At 37.5% G+C, this 24,353-nt stretch overlaps 1 protein-coding gene across 20 annotated transcripts in view; it reads left to right on the top strand.

Moving 5' to 3' along the window:
* PRIMPOL (primase and DNA directed polymerase) overlaps nt 1-24,353 on the top strand; it is a 40,295-nt gene that overhangs the window by 13,825 nt on the left and 2,117 nt on the right. For 10 of the 20 annotated variants that reach the window (XM_014839496.3, XM_014839502.3, XM_044760588.2 and 7 more), the window contains 7 exons: nt 3,020-3,307; nt 13,934-14,096; nt 15,888-15,976; nt 17,903-17,992; nt 18,070-18,178; nt 23,444-23,526; nt 23,609-23,655. In XM_014839496.3, coding sequence (XP_014694982.2) covers nt 3,020-3,307; nt 13,934-14,096; nt 15,888-15,976; nt 17,903-17,992; nt 18,070-18,178; nt 23,444-23,526; nt 23,609-23,655 — 869 coding nt within the window. The remainder of the gene's footprint in view (nt 1-3,019; nt 3,308-13,933; nt 14,097-15,887; nt 15,977-17,902; nt 17,993-18,069; nt 18,179-23,443; nt 23,527-23,608; nt 23,656-24,353) is intronic. The other 10 variants (XM_070500019.1, XM_014839499.3, XM_070500023.1 and 7 more) reach the window with 3 other exon arrangements.

The following is a 24,353-nucleotide window of genomic DNA, read 5'->3' as shown; positions in this document are numbered from 1 at the left end:
CAGCATGTCCTCGACCAAACTCCTCATCTTTTCCCCAAAACGTACTCTTTCTCCTGTGATATGTATATCAGTGAGTGGTATCACGATCTACCCGACTCCCCAGGAAGACATGTTGGTGTCATCTTTGACCTCCGTGTCGCTCAGCTTACTTATTTAGTCAGCCAGTTAGAGCAATCTCATTCTGCCACTTATGTGCCTCACACCCTTCAAGGATTATTCATTGCCTTCAAGAAAAAGCCCAGATGTCTTAGTTTGCACAGTGAGGCCCACTGTGCTCCAGCCTCATCTCTCACCACTTGGCCCTTCTCATCTCCTTTACTCAGCTCCCATTGGGGCCACATTTTCTCTAATCCCTGGGCCTTTGCACTTTTTGATGCTGCTGTCTCAATGGACATGCCTCCATTCCACCTGGTCTGTTAAGACTCAGTGTAGATATCCTCATCTGAGAACCCATTTCTGTCACATCCCAAACCCTAAGACTTAGGGTAGTGTTTCCTCGGGGTCGCAGAGAGCACCCAGTGCTTATTGTGTCTAAGCTTTCACCACTTCCTGAGGTAATTTCCTGTTTTTTTTAACCTTCTCTGTTCCACCTACCGTTTCTTTAGGGCAGGGACTCTTTCTTAGTCACTTATTTCCAGAGCTTATCTTATAATAATATCTTTGTCAATAATAATATAACAATAACAGCAGCATCAATAATAAATACAAGTAGGCACTTAATAAATATTTGCTGAGTGAATGACTGAATGTCAAGTGGGCTCTACTGTCAGGGTGTCGGGGCAGAGTCCTGAGAGAGATATTCCTTTGATTCCTATTTACTCCTCCAAGACTCCTAGCCACAAAGCTAAAAATTGAGATTTGTTGCTAGGGAAGAAGAGGAGGATAGAAATTTGTCAGTCTCTGCTATAGATCTCTTCTGAAAGCAGATGACATTCAAGCTGGGCTTCAAATCAAATTCCATCCTCTAGACAAGGGTAAGAAGGGCTTTACTGACAGAACAGCATAAGCAAAAGTGGAGAGATCCGAGTTGGTGGCGAATCTGGGGAGCAGTGGGAGTATGGAGTGGCTAGAGTGAGAGACACAGCCAGACCTGCTAAATGGATGCCATCCAAGGCGTCTTTCCTCTAAATTTAGGAACTGCCGGAACCAGAGATGCAGAGATTGTGAAATACTAGTCCAGATTTTCCCTTTCAATTCCTCTCCCTCAATGTATCCATTGGTGCCATTTCTAGTTCCTATTGTCAGCCTTTCAGAAAGGGGAATTAGGGTAATTGTAAGAGATCATAGAATGTTAGCAAAATGTATAAATTTGATTCTGCCTGCCTGCCATAGGATGTGACATTTCTATGATTGATATGTTCTTTTGAGTTATTCTCAGCCACTGAAATTGCCCCTGTATTAATGATGAGGTTAGGGTGATAAGACTGGGGAAGGGAAGTGGAAAGCAGAGTTGTTTGCTGGGAGGCTGTGTTGGCAGTTATTGCTGGTTATACAGTCACCATATCCTGGCCACGTTAGCTCCCTGCCAAAGGTCAGGAGCTCCTTGCCTACCTTAGCAGCTGGTTCTGCAATCATGCCTTCCCTCTCTCGTTGCCTAGTGTCAAGTAGATGTAATTATACATTTCCAGGGAAATTAACTTTATCAACTTATGTTTGTGTTGCATTGTTGTCCTTTGATATATCATGATTTCTTTTCACTCAGTGTTTACCTTATTTCCCTCATTCTAGAGATAATCATGTCTGCATATCATTGCAAGAATCAAATGCTTTTGCTTTCATTTTGATGTTTAGTGTTTTATAACATAGCAGATTTGTTTCTTTGAATAGGGGAGTAATTAAGTCCGATTTGGAGGAGAATTTTGGATTTAGAGTATGTATATCTTATGATTTAAGGGATCAAGCTGTCTGGTAAATAAAGTGACAAACCCAGATATGCCAGTGTTAGAAATTAAAATTAAATTAAATTTTTCTTAAAGTATTGCATTTCTCCAGTACCGTTTTACATGAATCAATTTAACCAAGTTATTACTTGATTTTATGGTATGAATAATTTATGAGAGCTTAAAGAAGTTCCAGATTGTTATGTCATCTTTTCTTGGTGAAGATAGGACCACTAATATTTAGAGCTCTTAGAATAAATGTTGAAATACAATAAATGCGTTTAATTGCTTTAGTTCTGGACTTTAGTTCTGAGGTCACGACCCATCTTGTGACCATTAATAGGGAGAGTCAGGAGGAACAACAACTTTGGAACTGATAGCTGTGGATGTCAGGGTTCTTAGAGCATATTATTTCAGGTAAAGGAGGGAGAAGACGCTCCTGAGGAATTTGCTGATGTCCTGACTCAAGGAGAATGTGGCAGAGACTCTCTCAGGGTTTCTGTGCATTATCTTGGCAACACCATGTACTCATATCAACATTACATTCTTTTTTTTTTTTTTTGAGGAAGATTAACCCTGAGCTAACATCTGTGCCCATCTTCCTCCACTTTCTATGTGGGATGCCTACCACAGCATGGCTTGCCAAGCGTGCCATGTCCGCACCCGGGATCTGAACCGGCAAATCCTGGGTGGCTGAAGCGGAACGTGCACACTTAACCACTGCACCACCAGGCTGGCCCCATCAACATTTCATTCTTTAATCATTGATTGTGAAAATATTTTCCACTCAACTTCTATGAATAAAATTGGTGCTTTTTTGGTGACAGCACATTAGGCTCAAGCCCATACTAGCAACATTGACACATCTTCTCAAATGAACCTTCCCTTCTAAGGTGATTTGTTTGTAAGTGACACCAAGCTCCCCTGTCAATGGGAATTGAGAAAGTAAAAGATTGCACAAGAGGAAGGAAGTAACAGGAGAGGCATGTTATAGTTTGCAATAACAACTCAGTTTTAAAACCAGAAATCTAAAAAAGAAGTCTTCCTGTGTAAAATTGTCATGTGTAGATTTGCGCCTAGATCTTAAGTTATGGCTTGCAGAAAAGAAGAGTTAGATTAATCATATTTCTTTTTCTTAGGTAATTTTGTGAGAAAAATTTTGCAGCCTGCTTTACACTTAATTGCCAGTGAAGATGATGATAGGAATCCAGAAACAATGGACCATGGATTTTCCCATTTTTCTGAAACACCAATTAAACAAGAAATTTCCTTTAGTGAAATGTCCACAGATAAGGATGTAGGAGAGAGCTGGGCATTGAATTCAAAGGAACAGGAGAGGCTGGGGTCAGCTAAGCAAAGCAGTCCTGACCTTTCGTTTTTAGTTGTGAAGAATAACAAAGGAGAAAAGCATCTTTTTGTAGATCTAGGTAAGTAAAATTGACAGCTCTCTATTAGACTGTCCTTGTGTACTTCTCTGAGAGACCAGTCGGTACCCACTTGTCCATCTGCTTAGGATTCTCGCTACCACCACTACTCCACCGTGACAGTGGGGTCACCAGCATAATGTGATCAGTGAGCCCAGGTGGTAGAAATCTGCTAAGTTTCTGCTCAGAGGTCTTAGAGAGGTCCTTGTGGGACACAAGCACCAGGCTGGCCTGAGCTCCAAAAGAGAATGCTTGTGGCTGGCTTCTGCTCTGAACTGTCCAAAGGATTCCTATCAGGGGAGTCTTGACAGGGGACACTTGGACCAACACTGCTGAGAGGTTTAATTAGATAAAATAAATTTTAATAACAGACACAATATAAAAATGGTACTCTGATGTGGCAAAGTAAGGCTGGCGTTCTCTTCACTGAAGAGCTTTGCAGCAGTGGCACGGGCTGTTTCATGAGCTTTCCTGCTACAGTCAGACCGGTGGCGTCTTCAACGGTGCTCTCTTCTACTCTGCTTGCCTCTGGTCTCTGAGCCTCAGGATGTACACAGCACTGTATGGCAAGACTTCAGCTGATTAGGTACCACATTAGGCCGGTCAGGACCCCTAGTTCAGCCAGCTCCAGTTTGGTGAACCAACCCTCATCTTTATATTGAGGTTCTAGCTTGTGATTCGAAAGGCCACACAGCAGCGTTTTTGCCATTGACTTTCAGAGCACTTCAGGGAGCTTCAATGTCTACAGGTTGAGAGAAAGTAGATTTAAATTACAGGCAAGATTACCCGGCCAACCAGGTCCAGAGCAGGGAAGTGTTCCTGCTGTGTTGTGTATCTTTCTAGCACCCCTGACAAGCAAGTGCCGGAATTTGGAAATATAGTCAGAGAGGTGCAATGGACTGGTTTGGGTGTGAACAGTCCGTGTGACTTATGAGTAGAGGAGCATTCTTCCAAATGGCAAGTTTTGTTTTGTTAGCAGAACATCCTCTCCAATTTGGACTAATGTGCAGAAAACTAGGGAAAAGGCCTAATAGGCAGTTGAGGCAGCGAGAGCTCACTGTGCTCTCCCTCTCCCCCAGTATAACAGCCCCTGAGTGGATTACCCCGATTCCTGGCAGCTCCAGCCTTGAAAGTTAGGTTACTGGACTAGCACGGAAATTGCTCTGACGTGCTTGAAAGAAGTACTTCAACAGTAGAGCCAGGTTTATTTATGTACCAAAGCGGATGGGGAAGTCATCCCCTCAAGTATCCTTTGAAAAGTTCAGAGCTTTAATAGGACAGGCTAACATCTTTTTAGGAAACTTTTTAATTGAAGTATAGCGTTGCAACAGAAGCATGCGTAACTTGTGAGTTGAATGCACTGATCAGTGAACTATCACAAAATGAACACACCCTGTCACCACGCCACCCAAGACAAGAAATAGAAGATTACCAGGACCCCAGAACCTCCTCCATCTCCCTTCCAGTCAGTACCGTCCCCCTTCCAGAGGTAGTCACTAATCTATCTCTAACACCCTTCATTAGTTTTTGCCTATTTTTGAACTTTTTACAATTGGAATCATATAGGATGTGTTTGTGGCGTGCCTTTGCACTCTCTTAATTGTGTCTTTGGTGAATAAAAGTTACTAACTTTAAATAGTACTAGTAGTCTAATTTATCAATGTTTTCCTCTGTGGTTAGTGTTTCTTTTCTCTTGTTAAAGAAATCTTTCCCTATCTCAAGGTCATAAAGATACTCTCCTGCTTCTAGAAGCCTTATTTTTTCACATTTTGTACTGTATTTAGATCTACAATCCACTTGGAGTGGATTTTGCTTATTGGATGAAAAGGAGTCAAGATTCGCTTTTTTTTCCTATGTGGATATCCATTTCTCTCAACACTATTTGTTGAAATAACTGTCCTTTTTCTAAAAGGACATCTTTGTCATTAATCAAGTGTCCATATATGTTTAATCTGTTTCTGGACTGTGTTCTGTTCCATTGTTCTGTTGATGTATTTTTGCACCAACACCACAATTGTCTTAATTAATATGGCTTTTTTTAAAGTCTTGATATCCAATAGGGTAACTCCTCCTCCAACTTTGTTCTTTATTTCTTGGCTATTGTTGGTCATTTGCATTTCCATTTAAATTTTAGAATCGACTTGTCAGGTGTCACACACACACACACACACACACACACACACACCCTGCTAGAATTATGATTTAGATTCCACTGGATCTATAGATCAACTTGGGGAGAAATGACATTTTTATAATATTGAGTCTTCCAATCCGTGAACATGCTATGTCCCTCCATTTACTTAGATGTTCTCTAATTTCTCTCAATAGTGTTTTATAACTTTCTGAATAGAGATCTTGTACATCTTGTGTTAGATTTATTCAAGATGTTTGCTTTTGTTTGCTTGTTTTTTGGCTTAAACAACAAACATTTATTTCTCACAGTTCTGGAAGCTGGAAGTCAAGATCAGGGTGCCAGCCTGGTTGGGTTCTGGTGCAGGCCCTGTTCCTGGTTTACAGAAGGCTGTCTTCTCGTTGTATCCTCACATGGCAGAGAGACAGCAAAATTTGATTTTTTGATTCCTCCCTCTTCTCTGAGATTTTGGCGCCACAAATCCTTGCTGCCTTGGAAACTCTCTAATAGTCTCAAACTTTTCTTTCTATCACATTTGTCTAGCTTTTCTGTTTATTTACAATAGCAGAGTTGCCCCCCAAAATCTAGTTTGCTATTTCTGGATGTGGCATTCTTCCATGCCAACTCTAATTTATTTTAATTTATATTGCTTTTATTTTGTTTACAGCTGGTAGAAAATAATTGTTTCTCTCTTTTTTTGTTTTTATTTTGTATTTTTTTTTGTTTGAAGATGGTTTTTTTCACCTTCATTTTATTGTTTTTTTTATTGAGGTATAATTGACATACTACATTATGTTAGTTTCAGATACACACATAATGATTCTATCTTTGTATATGTTGCAGAAGGGTCACCACACTAAGTCTAGTTAACATCCATCACTATACATAGTTACAGAAGTTTTTTTTCTTGTGATAGAACTTTTAAGATCTACTCTCTTAGCAACTGTCAAATATGCAACATCATATTATTAACTGTAGTCACCATGCTGTACATTACATCCCCAGACTTATTTATTTTATAACTGGAAATTTGTATCTTTTGATTCCCTTCACACATTTGGCTCACCCCTCACCCTCCACCTGTGGCAGCCACCAATCTGATCTCTGTTATCTATGAGCTTGGTTTTTGTTTTTGTTTTTTTAGATTCCATGTAGAAGCGAGATCATGCACTATTTGTCTTTCTCTGTCTGATGTATTTCACTTAGCATAATGCCCTCAAAGTCCGTCCATGTTGTTGTAAATGGCAGGATTTCCTTTTTTATGGCTGACTAATATTCCATTCTATATATATACCACATTTTAAAAACCTGTTCATCCATTTATAGGCACAAGTTGTTTTCATATCTTGGCTACTGCAAATAGTACCGCAGTGAAAGGATTGCATATATCTTTTCAAATTAGTATTTTTGGTTCTTTTGGATAAATACCCAGAAGTGGAATTGCTGGATCATATGGTAGTTCTATTTTTAATTTTTTGAGAAACCTCCATGCTATTGTCTATAGTGGCTGTACCAACTTACATTCCCACCAGCAGTGCGCTAGTGTTCCCTTTTCTCCACATCTTTGCCAACACTTGTTACTTTTTATCTTTCGGTAATAGCTGTTCTACGAGATGTGAGGTGATTTCTCATTTTTTTTTTTTTTGAGGAAGATTAGCCCTGAGCCAGCATCTGCTGCCAATCCTCCTCTTTTGGCTGAGGAAGATTGGCCCTGAGCTAACATCTGTGCCCATCTTCCTCTATTTTATATGTGGGATGCTGCCACAGCATGGCTTGATAAGCAGTGTGTAGGTCCACCCCCGGGATCTGAACCAGCAAACCCCAGGCCACCAAAGCAGAACGTGCAAACTTAACCACTGCGCCACCAGGCTGGTCCCTCATTGTAGTTTTGATTTGCGTTTCCACGATGATTGGGAATGTTGAGCATCTTTTCACATACCTGTAGGCCATCTGTATGTCTTCTGTGGAAAAATATCTGTTTAGATTTTCCGCCCATTCCTAAATTGGATTGTTGGTGTTTTGCTATTGAGTTGTATGAGTTCTTTATATATTTTGATATTAAACCATTGTCAGATATATGATTTGCAAATATTTTCTCCCATTCAATAGGGTGCCTTTTTATTTTGTTGATGATTTCCTTTGCTATGCAGAAACTTTTTAGTTTGATGTAGTGTCCCACTTGTTTATTTTTGCTTTTGTTGCCTTTGCTTTTGGTGTTAAATCCAAAAAACACTTGTCAAGAGTGATGTCAAAGACCTTATTGCCTATGTTTTCTTCCAGGAATTTTATGGTTTCAGGTCTTACATTCAAGTCTGTAATCCATTTTGAGTTAATTTTTGTGTATGATGTGAGATAGTGGTCTCATTTCATTCTTTTGCATGTGGCTGTTCAGTTTTCCCAGCATCGTTTATTGAAGAGATTGTCCTTTCCCCATTGTATCTTCTTGCCTCCTTTGTTATAAATTGATTGACCATATATACATGGGCTTATTTCCGGGCTCTCTTTTCTGTTCCATTGACCTGTGTCTGTTTTTATTGCCTATCCCATACTGTTTTGATTACTATAGCTTTGTAATAGAGTTTGAAATCAGGGAGTGTAATGCCTCCAGCTTTGTTCTTCTTTGTCAATGTTGCTTTGGCTATTCGGGGTCTTTTGTGGTTCCATACCAATTTCAGGATTGTTCTATTTCTTTGAAAAATGCCATTTGAATTTTGATAGAGGTTGCATTGAATCTGTAGATTGCTTTGGATAGTGTGGACATTTTAAAAATATTAATTCTTCCTATCCACGAGCACAGAATATCTTTCCATTTATTTGTGTCTTCTTCAGTTTCTTTCATCAATGTCTTACTGTTTTCAGTGTATGGGTCTTTCACCTCCTTGGTTAAATTTATTCCTAGGTATTTTATTCTTTCTCATGCAATTGTAAATGATATTGTTTCCTTAATTTCTCTTTCTGATAGTTTGTTATTAGTGTATAGAAACACAACAGATTTCTGTATATTGATTTTTTATCCTACAACTTTACTGAATTCATTTATTAGTTCTAACAGTTTTTTGGTGTCGTCTTTAAGGTCTGTTTGTATATAATATCATGTCATCTGCAAATACTGACAGTTTTACTTCTTCCTTTTCAATTTGGATACCTTTCATTTCTTTTTTGCCTAACTGCTCTGGCTAGGACTTTCAATACTATGTTGAATAAAAGTGGTGAGAGTGGGCATCTTTGTCTTGTTCCTGATCTTAGAGAGAAATGGTTCAGCTTTTTATCATTGAATCTAATGTTAGCTGTGGGCTTGTCCTATACAGCCTTTGTTATTTTGAGGTATGTTCCCTGTATACCCACTTAGTTGAGAGTTTTTATCATAAATGGATGTCGAATTTTGTCAAATGTTTTTTATGCGTCTATTGAGATGATTATATGATTTTTTTATCCCTCATTTTGTTAATGTGGTGTATCACACTGATTGGTTTGCAGATATTGAACCATCCTTGCCTCCTTGGAATAAATTGCCCTCAATCGTGGTGTATGATCCTTTTAGTGTATTGTTGAATTTGGTTTGCTAATATTTTGCTGAAGATTTTTGCATCTATGTTCATCAGGGATATTGGCCTGTAATTTTCTTTTCTCGTGGTGTCCTTGTCTGGTTTTGGTATCAGGGTAACGCTAGCCTTGTAAAATGAGTTTGGAAGTATTTTCTCTTCTATTTTTTGGAAGAGTTTGAGAAGGATTGGTATTAATGCTTCTTTGAATGTTTGGTAGAATTCATATTTGAAGCAGCCTGGTCCTGCACTTCTGTTTGCTGGGAGGTTTTTGATTACTGATTCAATCTCCTTACTACTAATTGGTTTGTTCAAATTTTCTATATCATCATGATTCAGTCTTGGAAGGTTGTATGTTTCTAGGAATTTACTCATTTCTTCTAGTTTGTCCAATTTGTTGGCATATAATTGTTCATAGTTGTCTCTTATGATCCTTGTGGTCTTATAATCCTTTGTATTCCTGTGGTATCAGTTGTGATGTCTCCTCTTTCATTTCTGAGTTTACTTATTTTTTTCTCGGTGAATCTAGCTAAAGGTTTGTCAATTTTGTTTATCTTTTCAAAGAACCAGCTCTTGGTTTTGTTGATCTCTTCTATTGTCTTTTTAGTCTCTGCTTCATTTATTTCTGCTCTGATCTGTTGTTATTTCCTTCCTTCTACTAATTTTTGGCTTTGTTTTTTCTTTTTCTAGTTCCTAGAGGTAAAGTTAGGTTGTTTACTTGTGATTTTTTTCTTATTTCTTGAGATAGGCAATTATTGCTATGATCTTCCCCCTTAGAACTGCTTTTGCTGCGTCTCATGAGTTTTGGTATGTTGTTTTTCCATTTTCATTTGTCTCAAGGTATTTTTTATTTCTTTTGATTTCTTCATTGACCCATTGGTTGTTTAGTAGCAAGTTGTTTAGTCTCCACATTATTTGTGAATTTTTCAGTTTTCTTTTTATAATTGATTTCTAGTTTCATACTAGTGTGGTTGGAAAAAGTTGTTTGATATGATTTCAGTATTCTTAAATTTGTTAACACTTGTTTTGTGCCATTGTGTGCATGCATGTGTGTATGTGTGTGTGAGCATGTATTTTAAAATAAATTTGAAGTTTCTCTGACAGCCATGATTTTCTACTAGTAAGTGATCTTTGGACTATTTTTCTTCTCGTCAATGATAATTCGATATTCTCTCTAAATAACTCTAGAGGCAGGATGATAGCAAAAGTGCCTTCTCTAAGAGAAGCACCTTTCTCATGTATTTTTAACTTTCTAGAAAAAAAATCCGTACTGATTTTCTGTCTGGATGATTTATCCGTTGGTGTAAGCAGGGTATTAAACTCTCCTACTATTATTATGTTGATGTCTGTTTCTTCCTTTGGGTCTGTTAATATTTGCTTTATATACTTAGGTGCTCCTATGTTGGGTACATAAACGTGTACAAATGTTATATCCTCTTGTTGCATTGACCCCTTTATCATTATGCAGTGCCATTCTTTGTCTCTTATTACAGTCTCTGTTTTAAAGTCTATTTTCTCTGCTGTAAGTATAGCGACCCCACCTTTCTTTTGGTTTCCGTTTGCATGGAATATCTTTTCTATCCCTTTACTTTCAGTCTGTGTGCCCTTATGTCTGAAGTGAGTTTCTTGTAGGCAGCATGTAGATGGGTCTTGTGTTTTAAATCCATTCAGCCATTCTGTGTCATTAGATTGGAGCATTTAGTCCATTTACATTTAAAGTGATTATTGGTAGGTATGTACTTATTGCCATTTTGTTAATTGTTTTCTGGCTGTTTTGTAGTTCCTCTGTTCCTTTCTCCTTCTTTGATGACTTTCTTTAGTGTTATGCTTAGATTCCTTTCTCATTGTCTTTTGTCTATCTATTGTAGATTTTTGCTTTTGGTTACCGTGAGGCTTACAGATAACAATTTATATTTATAACAATCTATTTAAGTTGATAACAACTTAAGTTTGCATGGTCTACATTTTTACTCCTTCTCCCCACATTTCATATTCTTGATGTCACATTTTATATCTTTTTATCTTGTGTATCCCTTAACTAAGTAGTTATTTTTACTACTTTTATCTTTTAACTTTCATATTAGCTTTATAAGTTATCAATCCACTATCTTTACTATATATTTACCTTTACTAGTGAAATTTATACTTTCGTATGTTTTCTTGCTACTCATTAGTACTCTATTTTTCCAGCTTTAATAAGTCCCTTTAACATTTCTCGTAGGGTCAGTTTAGTGGTGGTGAACTCCTTTAGCTTTTGCTTCTCTGGAAAATTCTCTTCATCCATCCTTCAGTCATGATTGATAACTTTGCTGGTAGACTATTCTTGGTTGGAAGTTTTTTCTTTCAGCACTTTGAATATATTGTGTCACTCCCTTCTAGCCTGCAACGTTTCTGCTGAAAAATCTGATTGTCTTATAGGGGGTTCCCTTGTATGTAACCAGTTGTTTTTCTCTTGCTGCTTTTAAGATTCTCTCTTTGCCTTTAGCTTTTGACATTTATAATGTGTCTTGATGTGGGTCTCTTTGGGTTCATTTTGTTGGGAAGTCTCTGGGCTTCCTGGATCTGTATGTTTATTTCCTTCCCCAAGTTAGGGAAGTTTTCAGCCATTACTTTTTCAAATAAGTTTTCTGCCCCTTTCTCTCTTCTTCTTCTGGAACTCCTATAATGCAAATGTTAGTCTGCTTGATGCTGTCCCAGAAGCCCCTTAAGGTATCTTCACTTTTTTGGGTTCTTTTCTGTTTTTGCTCTCTGTTTGGGTAAGTTCCTCCACCCTGTCTTCAGATTCACAGATCCTCTCTTCTGCTTCATCTGTTCTGCTGCTGAACCCCTCTGGTGTATTTTTCAATTTAGTTATTGTATTCCACAGCTCTGTGACTTCTTTTTGGTAGTGTCTTATATTTCCTACCTCTTTATTGAAGTTCTCACTGTGTTTCAGTGAACATCTTTATAACCATTATTTTGAGCTCTTTATCAGGTAAATTACTTATCTCTTTTTCATTGAGGTTTTTTCTGAGGTTTTATTTTGTTCTTTGTTTGGAACGTATTCCTTGTTTCTTCATTTTGTTTGACTCTCTGTGTTGTTTCTATGTCTTAGATGAAACAGTCACCTCTCCAAGTCTGGAAGGGCTGGGCTTGTGTAGGAGATGAGCTTTATTGTTCAACCCTGCCCTAGCTGTTCGTTGTCTCTCAAACTTTTGTGATGGTCCAAGCAGCCTGTTTTATTTTTAATAGCTCCCAGTAGTTCAGGGTGTGCCCAAACCAGTCATTGTCCCAAAGGAGAAGACCTCAGTTAGCACCTAGACTCAGGCTAATTAGAACCAAACCCTCAGGCAGTGGCTTTTAAAGAAGGCAAATGTAAACGATCTGGGAGCTGCAAGGGTAAGACTTGCTGGCCACCAGAGCCAGGCAGTCTGGAGGTATCCCCTGGGCAGCAGTTGCAAAAACTGGGGTATGTATGCTCCTTTCTGGGAAAAATCAGTGAGCTGTACTGAGGTATAGGGACAGTGCAAAGAGAGTGCCCCTTGCCCTATATTCCGTGAGATCAGCTCCATACCATCTAGATGTGTGCAAAACCTGAAGCCTGCCCCTAAGGCCAAAGCTCCAGGACAAACAATTGGGCCCCTTTCACAGATAGGCTGTCTGTGCAATGCCCTGTGTGTGTGTGGGGGGGGGGGGGGGTGGGGGGGCGGGTAGGGGGTGGCCTGCCAAGAGCTGTCTCTCTGATTGTTACAGTCCTGTTGGACGCAGGAACTCAAGCCCCCTGGCCTCCAGAGCCAGGTGATCAAGGGGTATCCCTGGGTGGCAGCCACAAAAACCAGGTTACCATGTGTGAAAACTGGGGCACAAGACCTGTAGAAGCTGCCCTCCGGGAGGTACTGGTGCTCTGGAGGGCGGCAGAGGGAGAGTACGAAGATGGTGCCCACTGGCTGGAGTGAGGCAGAGGGGAGTGCAGAGATCGCAGCCACTGAAAAAAGGGAAAAGAATTTAAAAAGATATCACCCGCCCATTTAGCAACTCAGAAGGAGAGTGTGGAAGATGGGGCCTGCTGACTGGAGCATAAAGATGGCAACTGCCAGAAAAGAAAAATCAAAGATGGCACCTGCCGGCTTTAACAAGGCCGAGGGAAAGCAGGAAGACAGTGCCTACCTGCCTCTGTCCGTGGAGCGTATCCTAACAGGAGCCCTGGCCCCTCAAACTACCGCTTTAACATTAGCAAGTGAGACTCTTTCACATAAAGTCTGGGTGCTTTTCAAAGGGCCCTGGGGTGGGTGAGTGTGGGCAAGCTCAGTTGGTCTTCAAAGCCAGGTGTTTTGGGGGTTTGTCTCTCAGATGCCACTCTTAAAAGTTGGTGCCTGAGATGGAGTGCGAGCTCTTTGCTCCTCAGAAAGAAGCTCAGCTTCTGAGTTCCCTCCTGATTGTGGGTTGCTGTGCTGAGGGTGAGGTTTATGGCAAGATTATCTCAGCCTTTTCTACCTGCTTTGATGTGGTTTCCCTGATGTGAATGGGTCGCTCCACCAGTTTTCAGGGTTTTTTTCAGAGGAAATTGTTCTGTATATAATTACAGATTCAGTGTGTCCCTGGAAGGTGGCCAGTTCAGGATCTTCCTACATTGCCATTGTGAACCAGAACAAATTGGTTCTTCTAATACTGCTATACAAATTGATTTAGTATTTGCCGACTATAAAAATAAATCACTGGGGCCGGCCCAGTGGTATAGTGGTTAGGTTTGTGCACTCTGCTTTGGTGGCCCGGGTTTGTGGGTTTGAATCCCGGGTGCAGAACTATACCACTTGTCAGCCATGCTGAGGTCCCAACACACATACAAAATAGAGGAAGATTGGCACAGATGTTAGCTCAGGGCTAATCTTCCTCACCAAAAAAAAAAAAATAATTAAAATAAAATAAAATAAATCTCTAAAACATGCATTCATATTGTTTTATTAATTTTTGATATAGGAGTTTATACAAGAAATAGAAACTTTCGTCTATATAAATCTTCCAAAATAGGAAAGCATGTGGCTTTGGAGGTCGCTGAAGAGAACAGATTTTCTCCTGCACGGTCAACCAATATTTCTGAAGAATATCAGTATTTCCTCTCTTCTTTGGTCAGCAATGTCAGGTATATACTACCAGAATTAAACCGTTGTCTATTCATGAATGTTTATGAAGCAGTGAATGGCATTGTATAGTATTAAAATGTGAATTGTGTAAATTCGTTCTACCTTAAGAAAAAGAAAGTTCTTAAAATTCCAGATTAACTGTTCTCTTTTGTCTATTAACTGAAAAATGATAGTGAAAGTTTTTTTTAACCACTTAGTTTTCTTTCTATATCCTTTTACAGTTACATTTTTATATATTTTCTAGTTTTCCTAAAATGATTATCAATTCTATAAAGAATAAAACTACTTATATTGCTTTTGGAAACATCTCATTTTCTTTTTATGTATGTACTTATGTACATATAATTTACATAGGACCTTCATTCAAAAAATATTTAAGATCATTATTTATATGGTTATGTCACTTGTTTAATCCATTCAATATTATATCATGAATATTTGCCAAGTTAATAACTTGCCAACAGTTAATTGTAAATAAAACTTTTAATGCCTATATAGCTTTCCATTATATTGATATACTCTAATTTTTTGTCAGTTCTGTTTTTGAACATTTAGATTTTCTTGTTTCAGTCATTTTTACGAAGTGTGAAAGGCATCCTTCAAGAGAAATATTTCCCTTCATTCTGGGCTGGCAATTTTTGTTAGTCTAAAACCTGCAGTTAAGGATCATACTAAATGGCCTCGCTAAATTAACTTGCTCTAATTCTTCTCCCTTTGTCTTCCCTAGATATAATTTTAAAGAGAAATTTCATAGGAATGAATTTTAATAAAAATATTTAAAATGCATCGCTATAGGGAAAGTTGTGTTCAGACGCCCACTGGACAGCGGTGACCCAGGAGGGTGGGAAGATGGGTTGTTTTTCCTCCTGTATTTCTGGGCTTTTTGATTTCTTTCATAGCGTATCTCAGAAGTACCTTTAAAATGGAAATAATATTAACATCTATCTGAGGGAGTTGTTGTGAGGGTTAAGTAAGTTAAAACTGTACGGGTACATTGACAACTGTGCCTGGCACGTGGCATTTGTTTTGTAAACACCAGTTAGTTAGCTAAGCAGTTGATGTTCGTGGTGGCTGCTGGGATTCTAGAGGTCGTGTGTAGTAGTGGAGAAATCGTATGACTGTTGGTGCCCGCTGTTGTTGGCACCAGAACAGGATCACGTTCTATCGTGGGTGGGAAAAGCAACCCAGTTGGCCTGTAATACGGCCCGAAGTCCAGGTAATCTCCCGATTACCAAATCCCACTTCTTTTGTAGTTTCCATAATAATCTCACGGAAGTGGTGAGTTCTACTGAATAGGGTTACTGTAATTGTCCTTTGTGTATACAAGTAAATACCAGGTATTTTTCTTCCTGAAGTAAAGGCTAAATTCTTTATGCTTATGAATGTTATCTTTTCTTTCAATTAATTTGAATCCATTTTCCCCTTTGCTTTCATCCATCTTTTCTTCTTTTTTCTTCCTATTATTCACACTTTTAAAATCATTGTAACAAAAATTTCAAAAGCTCTGTACGTTTGGGGAATAGAATTATACTTTATTCTACAGCTGCAGCGGTCCTAGAGTCCTCTGATTCACTTTGTAGTTGAGGAAAGGGATTTTAAATGTTCACCAAACTGCTCTTTTTTTATATAGGCTTGGTGCTTTTGTAGGCAAATGTGGCATAGATGTCCTAGAAAATTAGCCGTTGAACAAAGGATTTTCATATGGAACTATTTGAAATTCAGTCTTTGTGTAGGCATGTCTCTTTAATTCTAATATAATGTTGCTTTGTTGTGCATATTTTCTTTTTCAGATTCTCAGATACTTTACGAATTCTTACATGTGACATATCTCAGAATGAACAAAAACGAGTTGAGTATTTTAACAGTACCAGCACTTCAGGTAATTTTAAGAAAACAATTTCCTATGAACATTTAAGGATATAAAATCTATTTTGCCTTAAAAATCTTAAATCTTAAGTATTCATATCTACTGAACCTTTAAAACAAGTAGGTTTCTATCCAAAATGGAAAAAGTGTAAAAAAAGATATTTTTTAAAGCTTATTCACAAATTTTCATTTTATGGTGTTTTTGAAAAAAATATGAAAATAATGTAGATTGTTTATATAAAATAAACACATATTAAAATTAAAAAACTAGAAGTTTTCTTCGCCCCTTTGTCCACAATCAAAGATGAGTAACCAGTGTTAATAGTTCCGTATGTAGACTGGCAGAGCTTTTTCTGTTTTTCCAATATATGCAGAGCTTCCTTATTCTTTTAATGGCTGCATAGTTTTTCATGAAATCCTATGTCCTTCATTTCTATGCCAAGGAAAATGCAGGTTTTTTCTAAGATTTCCATAAATTCTCCAGTAAACATTTTTATGCACATATTTTGGGCTATCATTATCTATAATAGTGAAAAACTGAAAACAATTTAAATATACAATAAAATACGATTGGTTATATCAATTATATCAGAATACTCTGTAGCCATTTAATTTGTTTATAAAGGCTGTATAATATGGAAAATGTTCATTCATGATGTTAGGAGAAAAAGTAGACTGAAATTATAAATGAGGTGTGATCACAAGTTTTATTAAAAAATATGGATAACATTTTCTTAAGTTTATTTCTTCTAGATGTTTAGCAGTTTTTTCTAGACATTGATTTGGAGTTTATTTCTCTCATTTCTGTTTTAATATATTTTCCAAAATTTCTCCAATTATGTGTATTCCTTTTATAAGTGAAATACAGGCTTTAAGAACTAGATTATTCTGTCTTTAAAAATTAGATGAGATTTTGAATAAATTATCCTAAATTATTTCAGTAGATTCTTAGGTACAAAATATAACTGAATTGTCAGTGCCCTACAGCTAAAGATCAGCGGAGAACACACCTGTAGTGAGCACGCTGCGTTTATTACTGCTTGCAGCGTTGGAGGACGCTCACTGCAGGACACCGTGGGTCATCACAGTAAAAGGCTGTCAGAAAGAGCTTACAGGAGTCAGGCTTAGGTTAGGTGCTTTCGAGGAGTGTCCCAGGAAGTGTGGCTTTGTTGTGAATTGTGTGCTGTCAGGGACGATTCTGTGATTGAGTATCTTGATAAATCTCATCTAGAAGGAAGGCAGACCACAGGGAGAAGACGAAAGCCATAGTTGGTAAAGAAGCAACAGTTACTTGTAGTAGGATGGGGGATGTTTGGTCATTTTTGTGGTTTGGGAAGTGTTCATGTTTTGTTTGTGTTCACACATGGTTACCGAGTGGTCTTTCTTTTGTCTGGAATCATCATGGCCACAGAGTGGTCTTCTCTGCTGCTGAAGTCCTGTGAAATAGTTTACGATTGACAGGAGAACACCAGGGCTGAGCTGTGAGTGCCCGGCCAGCTTCTAGCAACAGCAAAGCCTCGCTGACAGTACTAAGCCAGCTCCTAGATGTCAGGGGCTGCTTCTCTCTTTGTCAGAATGAAGAAAACCGTTGAAATGATTAGAAATGCTTTTAAGAAAATCAGTTAACATTTGACTTAATTGAGAGGTTTGAATTTCACTACTTCCTTGTAGGGTAACAAGAATCTATGATTACTAGACTTATTGTGGTGATCATTCCACAATATATACAAATATCAAGTCATGTTGTACACCTGAAACTAATATATGTCAATTATATCTCAATTTAAAAAAAGAAGAATCCGTGACTAGATGAAAGGCAAATTGCCAAAAAGGAAAAAAAAATCTGGGGGATTGCAAATTGTGTTAACAGCTTAATCAAAATTTAACCCCTGAACTTTTAGCCATTATAGTTTATAATTAGTTTTTCTCTCTGTTGCAGTAGAAGCCATTGAAGGTTTTCAGTGTTCACCCTACCCTGAAATTGATCGATTTGTTCTTTCTTTGGTGAATAAAAATGGAATTAAAGGAGGTAAAGATAATCTTATTCTTTATTAAGTGTTGTATGATAGAGTAATAATACCTTTAGACATATTATTTGCATTTTAGGAATTCGGCGTTGGAACTACTTTTTCCTAGAAGAATTATTGGTGTATGATATTTGTAAATATCGCTGGTGTGAAAACATTGGAAGAGCTCACAAGAGTAATAATATCATGTAAGTAATATTGTTTAATAATGAGTTCTAGGTATTTAACCAATATTATATTTTAAACATTTATAATTTTTAAATAAAGTTGAGAATATAAAAGTGATTTTAGTTTTATAGTAGATTTAGTTGTAATTCAATTTATATTATATTTGGTTTGTGTTTTATAGTATTTAACTTGAGCATCTTAATTATTACCTTGCTTCTAGCACATATTATCTGTATCTGTACTTTATTTGGTAAAATAATCCCTCAGATAATATAATCTTGAGAAGGCTAAGGTAGAATTGAGTAGGGCTAGAAAGAAATGAGAGGCAGGGGCCGGCCCGGTGGTGCAGTGGTTAAGTGCACACATTCCGCTTTGGCGGCCCGGGGTTAGCCAGTTCGGATCCCGGGTGTGGACATGGCACCGCTTGGCAAGCCATGCTGTGGCAGGCGTCCCACATATAAAGTGGAGGAAGATGGGCACGGATGTTAGCTCAGGACCAGTCTTCCTCTGCAAAAAGAGGAGGATTGGCAGCAGATGTTAGCTCAGGGCTGATCTTCCTGAAAAAAAAAAAAAAAGAAATGAGAGGCAGCAGACAGGTGGATGAACAATGATAGTGGAAGGTATATCTCTCCTTCATCTGTTGCCATTAGCCCTTGACGCCTTATGCAGTCTAAAATTGAATTTGAGCAGATTTGGGCAAGTTAACAGTTAGTGTTAAGAGTTGGAGTTAAGATTATGTTAACATGTTGAAGACAAAGAATGGTATAGGAGGGACCCACCAGTATTGACTGTTTACTGTATATGCCAGGCCCTGTTTTAGGGGTTTTCTTTAAAATGCCCCTGGCAAAAGGGGAAGAAGTAAAAGATGAAGTAAAACCATAAATAGAATTTTAAATAATGTAAGGATGTGGTTAGAATAGGGATAAAATAAAACTCAGCCGTTATCAGTTACAATATGAGAAATTTTTCTGTTTTATATTTAATGTCAAAGCTGAGGCTTCTGTATATCAAGCATAGACAGCACATATGCCAGACATGAGAAGGTGATCATGAAGCTTTTGCCAGAAAGCTGGAAAACATTTAGGGTATCATGATTCAGTGCTAGACTTATCTATGTAGATTAATTCAGTTAAAAAAACTTCAAAAACTAAAGTCTCGGTACGCAAAGCTACAACATAGAAACACACAAAGGCAAAGATGGCCCAGAACCAGTAATAACTATGACTATGGTTATGATTTTGATGTGTCTTTCTAGTTTTTCTTTTCTGTGCATATAAGTTTACGAAAAAAATCATTATTGTACAATGATCATTTTTTACCTTTTTGTGATTCTCACATTGCTGTTTATTCCTTTCTGAAGAATTATCGGGTTGTAGTATGTGTCCATAATCTATTTTTCTTAACTGTGAAATATATCGTACATATTAAAGAGTGTATACAATGTGTGTGTACATTTTAAAGGCTAACTCTAGAGTGACCACTTGTCATATCTGCCAGCCGCCTTAAGAAACAGAATTTCATTAAACCTCGGGATCACCTTGTGGGCCCAACACCGATTTTTTCCTTTCTCTGGCCCTCAGAGATAATAGCTATTATCCTGGATTTTGTGTTAATCTTTCCCTTGCTTTTCTTTGTGATTTTTTCCATATATATTTGTATCCCCATATAATATATTGCTTCATTGTGTATGTTTTTAAATGTGATGTAAGTTGCATCCTTTGACTTGCTTTTGGTCAGCATTGCGTTTGTGAGGTCTGTCCATATTGCAGCATTTGGCTCTTGCTTATTCTGTTTTCATGATTGTATAGTAGGCCATTATATCAATATATGTATGCCAGTTTATCTGTTGTCCTACTATGGACATTTGGCTTACCATTATGAACAGCGAAGCTACAGATATTCTTGTACATATTGCCTAGTGCACATATGCAAGAGTGTCTCAAAGTATATATCTAAAAGTAGAATTGCTGTGTCGTAAAACCTGCACGTATTTAATTTTACTAGATGATAAATTATTTTCCCAAAAGGTCATGCTAACTTATACTCCCACCAGCAGTGTTTTCAGATTTTCTACTGCTCCATATTCTCACCAACCCTTTAGTATTGTTAGCTTTTCTTTTTTGTAGTTTTCATCTGAATTTCTCTGATTACTAATGAATTTGAGGATTGGATTGTCAGACCGCACTCTTACGAATCAGAGATCTTACCCAATGTCAAGCCTTACTAATAGTTTTAAAGAGAGGAGGAATCAAAAGGCACAGGTGAAGCGGAGTGAGGCCCGAGCCACCTGGCGCGGCTGCCCAGGTCCTCCCTGCACTCGAAGCTCTCTTGACTCAGGGTGAAAGCCAAGGGAGGTGTGAGCACTCACCGCACAGAGCAGGGAGCACTGAGCTTACGAAACAGCTGCATTTTATACTCATATGGTTAGCCAGCATGGTGACATTTCCACTGGAACATGCCTCATAAATAAATAGACTCTAGATTTATTTACTATATGCAGAAATCCGAAAAATCCTGCAAAGAGCATTCTATAGGGAAGGACTCTCCGCCTAGAAAATACCATTGGTCCAGTGGTTCCCAACCTTCTCAGTTCATGGTGACTTTAGTATCTTAGTAGTTTTTTCACTTTGTTATGAGGCCAAAAGAAATACCTAATGTTCTGTTTATTAGTTTCAAACAACTTAATAAGTATTTATGTTCTAACAGTTTAGTAGCTCTTTGAAAAAATATTCATAAATTGAAAGAAAATATTTTTATTTCATTCTTTTTTTTTTTTTATTTTATTTTTCCTTTTTCTCCCCAAAGACCCCTGGTATGTAGTTGTGTAGTTTTAGTTGTGGGTCCCTCCAGTTGTGGCATGTGGGACGCCACCTCAGCGTGGCCTGATGAGTGGTGCCATGTCTGTGCCCAGGATTCGAACTGGCGAAACCCTGGGCTGCTGAAGCAGAGCGCACGAACTTAACCACTCAGCCATGGGGCCGGCCCCTAAATATTAAGAATGAGTTGTCTTTCTTTTTTCTTTTTCTTTTTTTTTTGAGGAAGATTAGCCCTGAGCTAACATCTGCTGCCATTCCTCCTCTTTTTGCTGAGGAAGACTGGCCCTGAGCTAACATCCATGCCCATCTTCCTCTACTTTGTATGTGGGATGCCTACCACAGCATGGCTTGCCAAGCGGTGCCGTGTCTGCACCCAGGATCCAAACCAGTGAACACCGGGCCGGGGCCACCAAAGTGGAACGTGCGCACTTAACCGTTGCGTCACTGGCCGGCCTCGATTTCATTCTTTTTTAATTGAGGTATAATTGACATATAACATTATGTTAGTTTCAGGAGTACAACATAATGATTTGATATTTGTATATATTGCAAAATGTTCATCACAATACATCTAGCTAACATCCTTCACCATACATAGTTGCAAAATTGTTTTTCTTGTGATGAGAACTTTTAAGATTTCCTATTAGCAACCTTCCAATATGCAATACAGTAGTAGTAACTATAGTCGCCACGCTGTACATTACACCCCTGTGACTTACTTATTTTAAAACCAGAAGTTTGTGCCTTTTGACCCTTCTTAAATGCAGTTACGTATTAGTGGACTGTGTCCTTTTGAGCACTGCCTCACCTCTTAAACCTTGGAATAATCGAATTGGACACTGCCACCCCCACCATTGTGTTTATGGTACTGCCACCCCCACATCGGTGTTTATGGTACTTTTTATCACAGCTGCCGGCAAAAACAGCCCAGCTCTGCAAAGGTCGGACAGCACTGAGAGGAAGGAAGGGCCATGTGATATTGAAGTCGTGAACTGCCAGCCGGTAGTTTGCATGGTGCTTGACAGAGGTCAAGTGTCACTGTGCTTTTCTGGAAAGAGGTGAATATCCTGGAGTCTCCTGGGCGCTTTGGTATACATTTGAGGACTGCAGCATCAGCGTGTTTATCCATAAATCTGTTACTGGAATAAGTTTATGAGGCGATTAGACTGAGTCACCTGCATTTTTCTCTCCTGGGTACGTGTCCCGCTGCCACAGGAATGTTAGCCATGTTATGTTTTCTTTTCTGTGAATTATGGGAAGGTTTTAAACTACTTACTCAAATTTTTAAAATTTTATTTTTATTGCTTATGGGATTGTTTAGGAATTCTGTAACTTTCTAAGTTGACTTAGTTTGTTATATTTTTATCTAGTAACTTGTCTTTTTTACCAGAATTTTCAATGTTACTGGCAAAAGTTCATAATTTTCTTCTATTTTTAGTCTATTCTGTATTTGTAGTTCTATCTGCACTGAATTTCTAATAACATATATCTGTATTTTTGATCAATCTTGCAAGAATTTTGTTAGTTTTCACATTTTGCCCTTGTTAATTCTTTTTAATTTTTGTTCTTTATTACTTCCTGCCTTTTATTTCCTTTATATTCTATTGTTCATTTTCCAAGTTAGTTACTGAACTCACTTGGCTTTAGCCATTCCTTTTTGTAGATAAGCTTTTAAGATTCTAAAATTTCCCTCTATAGATTACTTTAGCTCTATTTCACATATTTTAATATGTATTTTCAATTCCATTCAATTTTCTAATTCTCATCATGATTTTTCCTTGAGACATTGATTATTTTAAAACGTTTTTAATTTCCAAGCTATGGGTTTCTATTACCTATCTTCTTGTTATTTGTTTCTAAATAATTTGCTATTAGTCAGAGAATGTGTTGTGTGAATAAATACTGTTAAATTTGATGAGATTCACATTGTACCTAGCATAGTCCCTTTTTATCATTGTTTTCTATGTGAGTGTAAAGGGCTGCTTCTCGCCATTTGAAGCAGTATTCATATATGACTATTATATCAGCTTTGTTAATTGCTTTTTAATTATGTCATTCAAATTTTCTACGTCCTTACTGAATTTTTGTGGTTATTTGTTGTATCAATTATCAAAAGAATGTTCTTTAAAATCTTGATTTGTGGTAGACGGTTTGTTTATCCTTGAAGTTCTGTCAATCTGCACACATATTTTGAAGTATCGTGGTGGGTACAGATTGGGAATTATTGTATCTTCCTCGGAGGAACTTTTGTCAATATGTCCTTTTTGGCCTAAAGTCCATTTTGTGTGATATTTTTGGCAGCCATGGCTTGCTTTTGGTTGGTGTAGATCTATTCCATCCTTTTACTTTTTAACTCTTCTCCATCCTTAATTCTTAGGCGTGTCTCTTGTAAACAGCTTATAGCTGAATTTTGCTTTCTATCCAGTCTTGGTATTAAGTAATAATTTCTTCCTTTTTTTTAATGTAAAGGATTTTGGTTGACCTGAAAAATGAAGTTTGGTATCAAAAATGTCATGACCCTGTATGTAAAGCAGAAAACTTCAAATCTGCCTGTGAGTTATTAGTTTTTACTTTTACCACAAAGTGAAAATGAGGTATCTATAATAAAATAATTTTACTGTCTTTCTGATTCAGGTTTTCCATTACCCGCTGAAGTATGTCTCCAGTTTCTTATCAAAGATGTAAGCCCAGTTTTCAGTTTCTTTCTCGTTACTTATTCTTGGTACAATACTATAAATGAGCTATGGGTAGTGTCCAAACGTGTCCCGATTTCAATTTCTAGAAGTAGAATTGTGTCAAAGGGTATATGCATTTTTAGTTTGGGTAGATATTACCAGATTGCCAAACCAACATTTTTCTTTTAAAAACTTTTATTTACCCAAATAATTCACATTTATTGTAGGAAAAAATTAAAGACATTACGAGCAGAACGGGTAAAAATCATCCTCACTCATAATTTGACCACTCAGAGATAACTAATGTAAATGTTTTGGCATATATTTTCCAGAATTTGTGTCTATGTATGCTTACATATATATTTTTTTCTAAAGTCATAGTATACACAGTATTTTGCAGGCTTTTTTTCCCTAAATGATCACAAATATTTTCAGTAGTATATATTACCAAATTGCTCTCCATAAAAATGATAGGAAATGAGACTTCACAATGTATGAGAACACCTATTACCCCAGCTTTTGCCAACATTGCTTATTTTTACCTTTTATTCTTTATCAGCCTGGTAGGCAAAAATTGGTCTTTCAGTTGTTTTAATTTACATTTCTTAATTAATGAAGTTGAACATTTTTCAGATTTACTATTTGTATTTCTTTATGAATTGCCTATAACTGGCCTCTTTCTACTTTTCTATGAGATCTTATTA

This window comes from Equus asinus, chromosome 27 (assembly GCF_041296235.1).
Source record: "Equus asinus isolate D_3611 breed Donkey chromosome 27, EquAss-T2T_v2, whole genome shotgun sequence".
NCBI lineage: Eukaryota > Metazoa > Chordata > Mammalia > Perissodactyla > Equidae > Equus > Equus asinus.
This window is presented reverse-complemented; position numbering and strand designations above follow the sequence as displayed.